The sequence below is a fragment of the Brachyistius frenatus genome, unplaced genomic scaffold (assembly GCF_029030835.1).
Source record: "Brachyistius frenatus isolate BFR_SWC_R1_liver_20210118 unplaced genomic scaffold, ASM2903083v1 Contig_39, whole genome shotgun sequence".
Lineage (NCBI taxonomy): Eukaryota > Metazoa > Chordata > Actinopteri > Embiotocidae > Brachyistius > Brachyistius frenatus.
This window is the reverse complement of record NW_027210638.1, coordinates 439,325-451,736: the sequence shown is the minus strand read 5'-3', so window position 1 is coordinate 451,736 and position 12,412 is coordinate 439,325. Positions and strand designations below refer to the sequence as shown.

The 12,412-nt window shown below is 44.2% G+C and overlaps 1 protein-coding gene across 8 annotated transcripts in view; it reads left to right on the top strand.

Annotated features, from left to right (window-relative positions):
* Nucleotides 1-12,412, top strand: part of brsk2a (BR serine/threonine kinase 2a) — a 164,776-nt gene that overhangs the window by 150,619 nt on the left and 1,745 nt on the right. For all 8 annotated transcript variants that reach the window (XM_069701861.1, XM_069701860.1, XM_069701869.1 and 5 more), the window contains 6 exons: nucleotides 1,660-1,720; nucleotides 4,318-4,525; nucleotides 4,698-4,746; nucleotides 5,879-6,002; nucleotides 7,210-7,390; nucleotides 9,056-9,145. In XM_069701861.1, the coding sequence (XP_069557962.1) occupies nucleotides 1,660-1,720; nucleotides 4,318-4,525; nucleotides 4,698-4,746; nucleotides 5,879-6,002; nucleotides 7,210-7,390; nucleotides 9,056-9,145 (713 nt within the window). The remainder of the gene's footprint in view (nucleotides 1-1,659; nucleotides 1,721-4,317; nucleotides 4,526-4,697; nucleotides 4,747-5,878; nucleotides 6,003-7,209; nucleotides 7,391-9,055; nucleotides 9,146-12,412) is intronic.

The following is a 12,412-nucleotide window of genomic DNA, read 5'->3' as shown; positions in this document are numbered from 1 at the left end:
ATTCAGCGTCTCACTGAAGCAAGGGTGAGGCTCTGACAGCCCATTACTGTACAGCATTACTGTATAACCATCTGTAACATTAGCTTTATAGACCTGCTGTTCCAACATGAACAGCTGCAGAGCGGCACTAACAATATGCTAGTAATGGCTGGAGGACGTTGGGTTTTGGCCATGTTTAGATGAAGTTCAATTGGCTGTGTATGCACAAGCGCTGTAGTGAGCAACTGTGGACATGTCTCAGTGGACCGTAGGACTTAAATGTAAATGATAGAAACTGTCTGGTCAGCTGCTCCCTGAAACAAGAAATCCAAGCCAACGTGGTCTGAGCATCGCCTACTCATGTGTGAATGAATGTGTGTGATAAATACACATAAAAAAGGCAGTGGGAGATTTACAAAAATAACCTAGCAGTGGGTGTTTCTAAAAATGTCCTCTCTCTCATGGTAGCTCTTTGTGCTGCTTCTGTTTGTGCTGTTTCTCTTTGTCTATGTTTGTGTCTATGACTCTCAGGAGAATGATTCCACTTCTAGTATGTCAGTTCTTTGTTTAGGTGGTTCTAAAAGGTCAAAGGACGTGGATGACTAGTCCCAAATAAGCACTTTTACCTTACATAAAAGACATAAAAGCCTTGTTGTTATGATGGAACCAGCATAATTTTTAAGTCTATCAGCCACCACTGCCATGTTTAGTTTTGTCTCCTTGCATGGATGTGGTCCTGTGGGATTGCTCCAGCGTCAGGAATGAGCATAAATCACCATTACTCCAGCCCAGCCTCCCTCCTCATTCTTCCATCCATTCCTCCCTCATTCCTTTGTCAACCCCCATTCTCCCTTCATGTCCGTCCATGAGGTCTTCGCCTTCAACCAGGCGAGTTTAAAAGAAAAACAGTCGTCGTAGGTTTCATCTCTGCATCATTTCTAAGAAAGACGAAAGATCTGTAGGCTCCGCCACATGTTCACAAACGCATCAATGCTGACTTGGAGAGAGAAGGAGGAGGGGTATTATTAGATTGAATGACAAAAAGGAACAGTGTTGTGACAGTGAGCAGCTGGTGTTTCCAAGTGTTGACAGGTGTTGTTTTTCTGTGTGTCTGTGTGTGTGTGTGTCTGTGTGTGTACACGTGCGTGTGCACTTGATGGAGACAGATTGTGCTGTGATTGTTCCTCTCTGAGCAGGACTCTGCTCATAGGGGTTATTGACAGCATCTGCGAGGGAAAAGACAAACATGACAAATGGCACTCAACCAAATGTCCTTCTTCATTCTTCCTCTCAAGATATTTCCAAGGCCTAAATGCTTATAAAGTCTTGTAAAGCCAGTTTGAATGCTTGTCTGCGGAAAAGTTTGATTTGTCAGATCAATATATTCGAAACTGACGTTTGAGCTAAAATGATGAGACTAATCAATAGTAGTAATATGTATGGTCATGTCAGTGTTGTTACTTTGTTGGAGTGCTTTTGTCCTTTTTGTGAGTAGGTGTTGTGTTCATAAGAGGCTTGATAGCAAGCTGTGTGCTAAGTATGATGTTACCTTGTGCCGTGGTGCTTTCTAAACATTGTGCCACATGTAGCCAAGCTCTCACCTTCACCTGTGTTTACTGAAACACGTAACCCACAAATTCCTTCTGCCCCTCTGTGTGTTCTCACGTGTTTGTGCCCCAGGTCGCGGTCTATTAGTGGAGCTTCCTCCGGCCTCTCCACCAGCCCCCTCAGCAGCCCACGGGTAAGTCACAAGCTTCCTCCAAACACGCGCACACACACGCATAACACACACTTATCGCCCCTTTTCTTATGTAGTTGTTCACCTTGAGGGATAACGGCCATCCAAATACTGCTAATCCCATTTTATTGCTGTCATCTTATTGCTGTTTATGTCAGCAAGCGAAAGTAAGGCCATATTACGAGGGTTCTTGACATTTAACAAAACACAGCACACACACTATGAAAAGCAATATCACTGTGTCTCGGCAAATGCAATTTTATTCTCCTCTTCTACTTGATTATCATATAAATATGTAGTATATTTATCAGCTCCTTAAAGCTCCAACATGTAACTTCTTTATAATAAGTGATGGTAGACTCACTTGAATAGGGAGAGTGGCTCCTTTTTCATTGCCACTCTACGCACTGAACGGCAGTTTTGGCACTATGTAATTTTGGTAAAAGGGTAGGATCTTCCTTGAAAAGTGCACTTTTTGCTTGCAGCGGCTTGTTGAGCTCCTCTTCGTTACGAATGGTTAGCTGCAGGGGACAGGGAGATGATCATTGTCTTCTTGTTGTTGCGGGTAGTGTTTCTAAGCAGCTCCAGGATCTCAGCACTCCGCATAGTTATCCTTCCTCAGCAGCCTGTGGACATGACCGACGGGGAACCAAAGCACAGCACAGGAGGAGCCGGTCTTGGCTTTTGCTATGGCTTTCCCGGCACCAGTCTTTCCACATTCTTATATTTTTCAGTGTCTTATTTCTTTTTCACTAGAAGTAGCAAAGAATAGTGGTTACATCTAACCCCATATTCTATGAGGATTTGCACAGCTATGTTAGCCCTCAAGGCTGTCGTCATTTTTTTTTTTTTTTTTTTACCTTGCACATGCACAATTGTGAAGCAGAATTTAATGCTCCAGGATCTGTATTTATCATTTGTGGCCAGAGAGGCCGCTGTTGCCTCTGCTCTGCAAATGTTACATATTGTTGCTTTAAGGTCTTACCAACCTTTGTATTTTGAGGAAGTAAGGATCTACTATCATACGCTGTTCATATCCTGTACTAGATCAGGCTGAATCCTCTGTGTCCATATAGCATAGATTATTATATTCCTCCAAATAAAACACATTGATGAACACACACACAGGGGATGTGATAGCACAGTTCTCCACCCCAAAGCCTCTTCTCTCCATCCTCTCCATTTATTATCCCTCTCTCTGTTTTCTATGGCCTGAGCTCTGTGGAAATCCAGCTCAGGGAATGCTTCAGAAAATCCCACTTTCCTTTCTCAGAGCTGGGGAGCTTGGAGTAAACTTTTCCAGCTGACTAACCTGAGAAGGCTTGAGATTAGCCGGGATCCTAAGACGAGCGCCTCACACCACACAGGTTCTTTCAGGCTGATCTGAAAGGGAAATTGATTTCTGAAGCCTGGATTGTGCTCTCAGCAATAGGCACTGTGTGGGGTTATTTTCTCAGACTTAGTTCCTGGAAAAGGGGGAAGTGTCCTGGGCAATTGTGACTGCAATTTCCCCATTACAAATCAAACAGATCAATAAACCAGAAATGTCGCAGCAGAGATACCATCTTCTTCCTGTTATTGAGACAACCCAAACTGCCTACAGAGCTGGCCTCATGTCTCACATCTGTCTGTGTTTGTTTGCTTTTGTCTGCTAACATAGCCCCGTATGTTTTATTCAAGTAAAGTCCATTGTTTTATGTGGAGGTTTTTGGACTGGATTGTGTATATTGCTTGCTGTTATTGTTTTTCCCATTTTACTATTGTTTTGTTAGATTTTGGCATGAGTCACTAAATGGTCATGTTTCTTTTCTTTTTGTCTTTCTTTTTCATATTCCCTCCATCTTTCCTGTGTATGTACACTTCTCACCTGCCTCTATGTTCTTTGGCTGCTTCTACCTCTGACTGTGTGGGTGTTTGTTCTGTCACTTTTTTCTTTGCTTTATCTATGTGTTTGTGTGCTTGAATGTGTTCCCCTGTGTTTCTTTTGCTTTTCCTTTCCTGTGTCCTCACACCATGTTCTTTCAATCCAGCCTGTCAGAAAGTTTGGTGTACCGCCTCAGTCCCCAGACTTGTCCCAGTCCCCCAACACCAGCCCCTGTCCATCTCCTGAGCCTGTTCCGAATCGCTCTGGCCCACGTATCTCCACCCCCAACTCACTTGCTCCAAACAGTGAGCCCCTGCCAGCGGAGCTCATCAAGACACAGACACTGCCCACCAAGCCCAAACTTGTCCCCAAGCCCCTCCAAGCCACACGATCCAACCCGCTCCCTGACACCTCCCCTGATCCATCACCTGCAGCCAAATCAGAACCCTCCTCTCCCTGCCAGCTTCCATCGCAGCCACCCTCTGCCTCTGTGCCTCCTACCCCTACTTCCCCATCCTCCTCATCCACTCCCTTTTCCTCATCCTTCATCACCAGTTTTCCCATCCCAAACAGCCCCCAGGTACGGCGCTCCCACTATTCTGCCAACCCCCAACTCTCTGTGCCCTTCAGCCCCGTGGTGCCCCTGTCACCCATCCGGCTGCACCATTTTCACCCCGTGGTGCCGGTCCCTTCTCCATATACTGACCACCCGCACAAATCTATCCCCCTCATACAGGTTACCCCTCACCCTTCCCCTCGAGGCAGCCCCCTCCCCACCCCAAAGGGCACCCCAGTGCACACTCCCAAGGACAGCCCCGCTGGGACTCCTACTCCAACGCCGCCCCCAAGCCCCTCCATCGGAGGCATGCCTTGGAGGACGCGCCTCAACTCCATCAAGAACAGCTTCCTGGGTTCACCACGGTTCCACCGCAGGAAACTCCAAGGTACTGACATAACAGCTGAAATAAGATTTCTACACAAAACACTGAAATGTCTTGCTATCTAGTAATTTGTCTTTTTTTTCACAGCGTTCCCCAGAATTTTACTGTTGTCTCTCATGTTGTCTTCCTCTGAATCTCTCTCATGTTTGTTTAACCTTTGACCCTGCTTCCACAGTTCCCACACAAGAGGAGATGTCCAGCCTCACACCAGAGTCTTCCCCAGAGTAAGTTGATGAAAGCACCACTACTCCTGTATCATAACTATGCATAACCTGTCAGCCCCTCAGTCACTGGCTCAAACAGGCTTGGACATGATAGCATAATGTTTTGGAAAGAGTAACATCCATGAATGTCTGATTTTGGCCCGCTGAGCTCCCTGTAATGACCTCAGGTCTGGTCTGAGCTGGAGAAGCAGTACTGTAGCAGGAGGTAGTGAGTGGGTTATGAGGGAGGGAAGGCAGCCTGTGTGATGTTGCCGAGCTCCCATGGGCCTGATAACTCAAGGTTGGCCTAGATATGCCTGTTTGGTTGGCTGGCTGCTGTCCGGCTTGGTCATTTCCACCTGGCCGGGAAGAGTGTCCTGCTTGGAAGGAGTTGGAGGGTTGACTAGAAAAAAGCCTGCATCACAGAATCACACACCAGCACTAAGCAACTTCTTACTGCAGAAAAGTGCATCCCTTAATGTCGCTGCAGAAATTAATACATTATATAAGCTTTTATTAATGTTTGAATAGGTACTTGTATATTAAAGGTATGCCAAAAGTTTAAACTAATATTAAATATTGTATATTAAATCTAATATTAATATGCCAGAAAACAGAAGTCCATATGGCTTATTAGTGGTTGGAGATGTACCTGGGCTGAGGCCAGTAGTGAATTAATTTACCTCTGCCCCTTCTGGACCTACAGCTCTGTTTACAGAGAGTCGGTTATCTCTCTCTCTCGTTCCCTCACTCACACACACACACACACACACACACACACACACACACACACACACACACACACACACACACACACACACACACACACACACACACACACACACACACACACACACACACACACACACACACACACACACATTGGTTTTACATAGTACATAGAACATTCAAAACATTCCTCCCTGCATAGTTTTAGCTTAGTTCCCTTAAGGGATCCTCCATTTACTCCTTTCCATTCCCCGAGAGCTGTAGAGAGGGAAAGCGGGGAGGAAGCTCTTGAGCTGTTCTAAATCTTTCTGGATGGATAGATAGAAAGATAAATGGGTAAAACATGGGGGAAGAAAAGATGAAATGTAAACATATGCTCACTGTTGGTGCTAAACAATGTAAACTTTCTTCTTTTCCCTCACAGACTTGCCAAAAAATCCTGGTTTGGTAACTTCATCAACCTGGAAAAAGAGGAGCAGATCTTTATCGTCATCAAAGACAAGCCTCTCAGCTCCATCAAGGCGGACATCGTTCAAGCCTTTCTCTCGGTACGCACACCTATTTGTAGCCTAATTCCCTCCTATTTCCTTTCGTCGACCGAACCGCTGAACCTTCTCCCATCTCCTCCTTGACCCCTCTGCCTCAACACTATATTTGTTTGTGTGTGCATCACCTGTATGTCTGCTGCCGGATGCAGGCTGTTGGCTGTGCTTACGTTGCAGCCTCTCTGAGTGTTTGCTAACATGCTTCTGATTCATGTAGCAATTCAGTAAACTGCTTGTATTCAGCGCCTCTATTTTCTCTTTGCCTGCAGTCCCACTTGAGGTCAATAGAAAATCAACAGAGAGCATTGATCATTAGCATATAGATGCTTTGCCCTCGATGCTTTATACCGTGTGTGTGTGTGTGTGTGTGTGTGTGTGTGTGTGTGTGTGTGTGTGTGTGTGTGTGTGTGTGTGTGTGTGTGTGTGTGTGTGTGTGTGTGTGTGTGTGCGCATGTGTATTTAGATGTGCAGTATAAGAAATTGAGAAATGGTGATTGTGTCTGTGTGTGTGTGGTGTGTTTTATAATAGTATAAATGTCCAAATAGATGCAGGATACATCAGGGTTTCTCAGAGAGCACAGAAGAATGAGGATCCACTAACATTCACCTGCGTTAGTTGATATTCAGTGTACATAACTGAACAGAGCCTATCCTCACCCCAGTTAGATGTAACAAAGTCTAAGTAAATGTAAACTCTGCCAGTGCAGGTCAATGTCAAATCTGTTTCCTCATCCCTGGAGGTAGCTATTTTCTCCCATGGGTTATACTAGCTGGTATTCCAGACAGGAGATTGGCACCTGAATCAGTAGAATTATACCTCTCAGCACACTCACATTAATGGGATGTCAGAAACTCTCCAGCACTATGGCAAAACGTGACAATTTCAGAGCTTACCTGTTCATTGGGCATAAAAATTCATTTTAGGTGGGAGAGTGCAATGTTGTTGGATGACTCAAGATTACATTAGCTTAAGTCTCTCTGGCATGCATGGCTACTCCCCGAGGCATTAATCTCCTTAGAGTTTCAACTGTGGCTCATAGTATGTGGAGGGTATTTTAATGAGGGTTTATTCACCTTGTCATTTGCGAGTTCTGGGGGGGGAATTTAACATCCCTGCTTCCTATGTATAATCCCATTACCTGCGTCTTTGTACCGCCTATTTTTATTCCTATTTCTGCAACTTTGCCCCCTTTTTTTTTCCCGCCCCTAGATTCCCAGCCTGAGCCACAGTGTGATCTCTCAGACCAGTTTCAGAGCGGAATACAAGTCTACAGCCGGCCCCACGGTCTTCCAGAAGCCGGTCAAATTCCAGGTGGATATCACCTACACAGAGAGCACAGCTGCCACTAAGGAGAACGGCATCTACTCCGTCACCTTCACCCTCCTCTCAGGTTGGGACACTTCAGCACAGAATCCATCCACTCATTTTCTGTACCTGCTTACCCTGCACTGATTACCTAACTTGTGCATGCCAGTCGCAGGACCTCTTGCTTTTCATTTCGACGCCCATGTTAACAGGTTAGAACCAAAAAGTCTGCATGAGACTGGCTCGAACATCACTGCAGCGATACAGAGTTCTAGTGTGGCGCCTATTCTTCAAACTTCAGGCTAGCACTTCTAAGGAAAACTAAACAATGAAAAGATTTTTTGATAGTCATATTCATATCCTACCAGCAACATTATATAATTAACTGTATGGTTTCATGATGTAGGCAACATCAAAATATATCAGACATGAAAAAATATGAATAATGTTTTTTTTTCCCACCATTTTAACAATTGCTTTTTATTAAGGGAGAAAGTGTCGACCAAGCGTATGGCTTATAGACAAATAGATCCATCATCATATCCGCATTTACATTCACATCTGACCTACATGTGCTTGCTCTGTACTGGATGCAAACTGTACACAGACAGATATGAAAATAAGTGAAGGAAATATAGAAATAGTAATTAAACATAAATAATCTTGGTAGACAAAGGGGGAATTACAGTAATACTAAAAAGCTTCAACCACCATGTATTGTTTTTGCACTCAAACAAAGCTGAAGTCCATGCAGAGATGATTGGGTTCAAACCCAGGCACCTTCCTGCTGTGAGTCAACAGATCACAGAGGACAGACTTGCATATAGTATTATGTAATTTTGAACCGCCAGTTTTCCATCTCATTAGGCTTACTGAGGTCTTGGGAAATCCAAGCTCACCAGTCACACTTTGAAATATTCAGAAAGCTGCCACTTGCACGTCAAGCATAATGCCGTCGCTCTTCAAACTAATAGAATTAAACTTCACTCGAAGCACCAAACAAATAAGCCAGAAGTGCCGTTTTTAGAGCTGGGAGTTTGTTAAACTTGCTGCCTGACAAGTTTAAAAGTTCTTGTAATGCTGAGTGCTTGATAAGATTTTCCCCAAACCTCCCTGAGCGCAATAAAATGAGGTCTGGCTATGCAAGATTACATGCAATGCAATCATGTGTTAATGCTTAGTTGTGCAGAAACACATGCATGCTCTCTTTTTCTCTCTACAGTCTCTCTCTCTCTCTCAGCTCTAGCTCTCTCTCTCTCACACATGAACACACAAGTGTGGGCACAGTTTAGCTGAATGGGGTGTAATAGAGGCTGGTTTTTCATGTCACTGACCATATACTGTACACAACAGGCGGACAGCAGGAGCTCACAGCAGCACTCCTCTCTGGCCTCCATTTATCATCTCAGACTTTCTGGAGTTCTCCAGCTCGCATTTCCCTCCGTACTCTTGTGCCCATCTGCTTTCCCCCTTTTCTCATCTTTGCTTCACATTTTCTACGTGCTCTGCTGTCTGTCTTCATGCACCAAACTGTGTATCATGATGCAACTGAACAGACGTTTTGACTTGTCACGATGGCTGCATTCCACTTTGTAGAGATGCAACTTTTGTGCATTCTGGGTCACTTAATGGAACAGAGCCATCACTAATTACACCTGTGCTTTCCCTACTGTCACAGCTCGTGATGTTTGCTGTGAAAAGGGTGTGTCGTGCCAACATTTATACTTGTTTTATGTGTGCATGTGTTTAGGGCCCAGCCGGCGATTTAAGCGAGTAGTGGAGACGATTCAAAGCCAGTTGTTAAGCACACACGACCAGCCTGGGGTCCAACAGCTGTCCGGTGAGTAAGAATTCCTTTACTACTACTACTACTACAAAAAAAAAAGATCAAACCTTATCCAGAACCTCTTCATCCTTACCCCTACCGCCTTATCCACCCATTCCACCCCTTAATGAAGTCCTCTCACCGCTGAAGCTAAGCTAAATCCTGCCCTTCTCTTTCTTGTGCTTGAAATCTCCGAGCCCCTCTCTGCTTCTCGAAAACGGCTTCCTTTGCATGCCCGCGCCTCGCTGCCATGAAAGGGTGGGAGTTGCTCTCAAGCACCGGCTGCGGGTCAAATGTTGTCTTGTTGCTCTGGCAGTGGAGATTAGAGTAGACGTAGAGTAAGCTGATTCACATTCTGTTACTCTTGCTTCCAAGCGTGATCACCAAAGCCTGTCACCATGGCAACACCACCGCACCTCAACGCGCTCCCACAATGCACTGCGCCACACAGCGACACCACACCTGATAAGTGTTCTTCTCTCTGTCTCTTGCTCTTTCTCTCTCTCTTTATGCGAGTTCAAATCAGACGCTCTCCACGATTTCTCTTGTCCTTCATTTTATTTTGGTATCACGAAAAGCAAAATACAAAAACCTCTTATGATCAACCTTAATCACCACCAAACTGTTCACCTGTGAACTTGATAGTACCTCCTTTCCTTTTTCATCTTCTCATTAGTTGCAGGGTTGCCTGTTCTTGCCCCACTGTGGCATTATACGATCCGCTCAATGCACAGTCTGGATGATGAAGAGTAAAAGAAGAGAGAAAAAGGGACCCTACTCCCCCACTTTCTGCTCTTGTGCATGTTCTCTCGTGAATCACCGGTCTTGTTTGTGTGCGTCTCAGCCGCCATTCTCTTCATAAGAGCTCCATCTGCTGGTCACACACGGAAACACCACTAGCCTGTTGTGCTGTTTTCTTTGAATATCAATCCCTTATGTAAATTGTACTTCTAGTGTCTGAATGTTTGTGCCTTTCTTCATCCTCCATTTCTAGGTCCATGTCAGGTTATTGAGCTGATTCTTCCATCATAGGTCTTGGCACTATACTCCATCACTGTACTGTGTTTTACAAGTGTGAGCTTGGTGTCTTTTATGCAATCTGACTCTCATTGGCACTCAGAAATGAACAGCAGTCATGACAGCTGTTATGATATTTAACAGTCTGCTATCATTGCTGTGCCTCAGCAAGTTTACCAATTATTTTTGATCTTTTATATTGTCGAGCTCATTAACTGGCTGAGGTGTGGGAAGAGTAAAATTATAATAGATTACATTAGATTAGGTTTTAATGACTGCAGTGGGTTGTCTGTGTAGAAGAGATGACATTGTAAAAGTACAAGTCAGAGTACTATTTGTACAATGAGTTTCACTTAAAGCAATAGAAGATCTGAGGCTATTACAAAACATTATCAAAGCTGATACATTTAATAAAACAAATAAAGTGAGTGGTTTTTGACTGAGCGTAGTTTAGATGTCTTCCATGTCTTTACACTATCATCGCTACCAAACACTGTGATGTGAGCCTTAAAACAGGTCGATGTGTGTGTAGCTCTCGAAAATGCCTGTAGTGCTACCTGATCACAAGGCCTTTAAAAAAGAAAAAGCCAGCGACTGTAATTAAGAAGAGATATGGCTTTGCATACCAATGTGTATCAAATAAAAGGCTTCATCAGGTCTTGGTCATTATGTCCCCTAATCACCAATAATGGCACCATACCTGAGAGCTCATCTCAGAACGACAATAGAGGGGTGGAACAATAAGCGGAGTATGGACGATTATAGAGGACGTACTGTCGGAAGACTCATTTTGTGTTTTTAACAGGCAACATTATGTAGTTAATTTTGTGTTTTTAAAGTATGCAGATTTGGAGGAGTGAGGTGAAAAAATGTGGAATTGTTCACATATGAGAGGGGAAGAGGGAACATTAGGGAGAAGTTAGCACAACCATTTTCCAGCTGGATAATGGAGCAGTCAAAACCAACTCTGGCACATTCCCACATGTCGGCATGCAAACAAACACACTGAGGAAAACACAACAATAAAAATACACACTCATTCATGCTCAGATGAGCTTTTCTCTAATCTACAGACTACTACAGGCAGAATGTGAGACTTTAACACAAGCACTCTTTGCTTTTTTTACAACCTACTTTAAAAAAAAAATGCTGATACACAGACACCCTAGTCCAGTGTGTGTGTGTGTGTGTGTGTGTGTGTGTGTGTGTGTGTGTGTGTGTGTGTGTGTGTGTGTGTGTGTGTGTGTGTGTGTGTGTGTGTGCGCAGCACCCTAGCCTGTTTTTACTGATGTTGTCACTGTTAATTTGACAGCCCACAGGACTCTGTTGTGCCAATGGCTGTTCTGCAAAGTATTCAGAAGCAGTTTTGTTTGTGCCTGATAGTTCACAGAGATGTGTGTGTGTGTGTGTGTGTGTGTGTGTGTGTGTGTGTGTGTGTGTGTGTGTGTGTGTGTGTGTGTGTGTGTGTGTGTGTGTGTGTGTGTGTGTGTGTGTGTGTGTGTGTGTGTGTGCACCATTAACATCAGCTCTTTATTTGCTCTATCTCTCATGTTTGGTGCCCTCACTGCGCCGCCTACCTGCAATGGGACCATTAAGGCCCTGCCGAACAAGTGTGTGTTAAGCTTGCATGCATACTACCCCACACACGCTTCTATCTTTATCTCACTGTGCTTATAGTGTTTAGTAAGTGATAAACCTTTATTATTTAGCATGCCCACCTCAGCATACAACATCAATTTCAGACAGTATTTATGACTTTAATGTATCATTTAATGCAACTCATCACAATTTTGACTCTACTATAGTGAAGTTTCTCACTTCAAAGCGTTGGCACAATGATGATGCAGCCCATCAGTGTGTTTGATGTTGCTGTGTTTGGCCAAGGTTTTATAGTTAAATGAAGTGTAAAGCTCTGAACTCAAGTGAAGAAACATGTTGATCAAAGGTTCTCTTCGCTCTCGGCAGATTTAAGTCCAAATATTTCTGTGTTACACGCACTGCACTTGCTGCAATAGCCATGAGGCAAACAGCCTCAATCAACTGAGCTTTGCCCAGGTTCAAGCTGCCCTTCAGTGCTTTAATGACGTCTGAGTAAACTCGATGAACAATTAGGATTTGGCAAAGAGAGCGCAGACACTGATCTTTTTTTTTTTTTTTTGTATCCTTCAGGAGCAGCTTTTTCTTGAAGCTCCAGGCTTTCACTTCCGCTGGGCAAACCTGTTTGGGCTCACAGATGACACACTATGCCTTCTCTTTGTGCTGCGC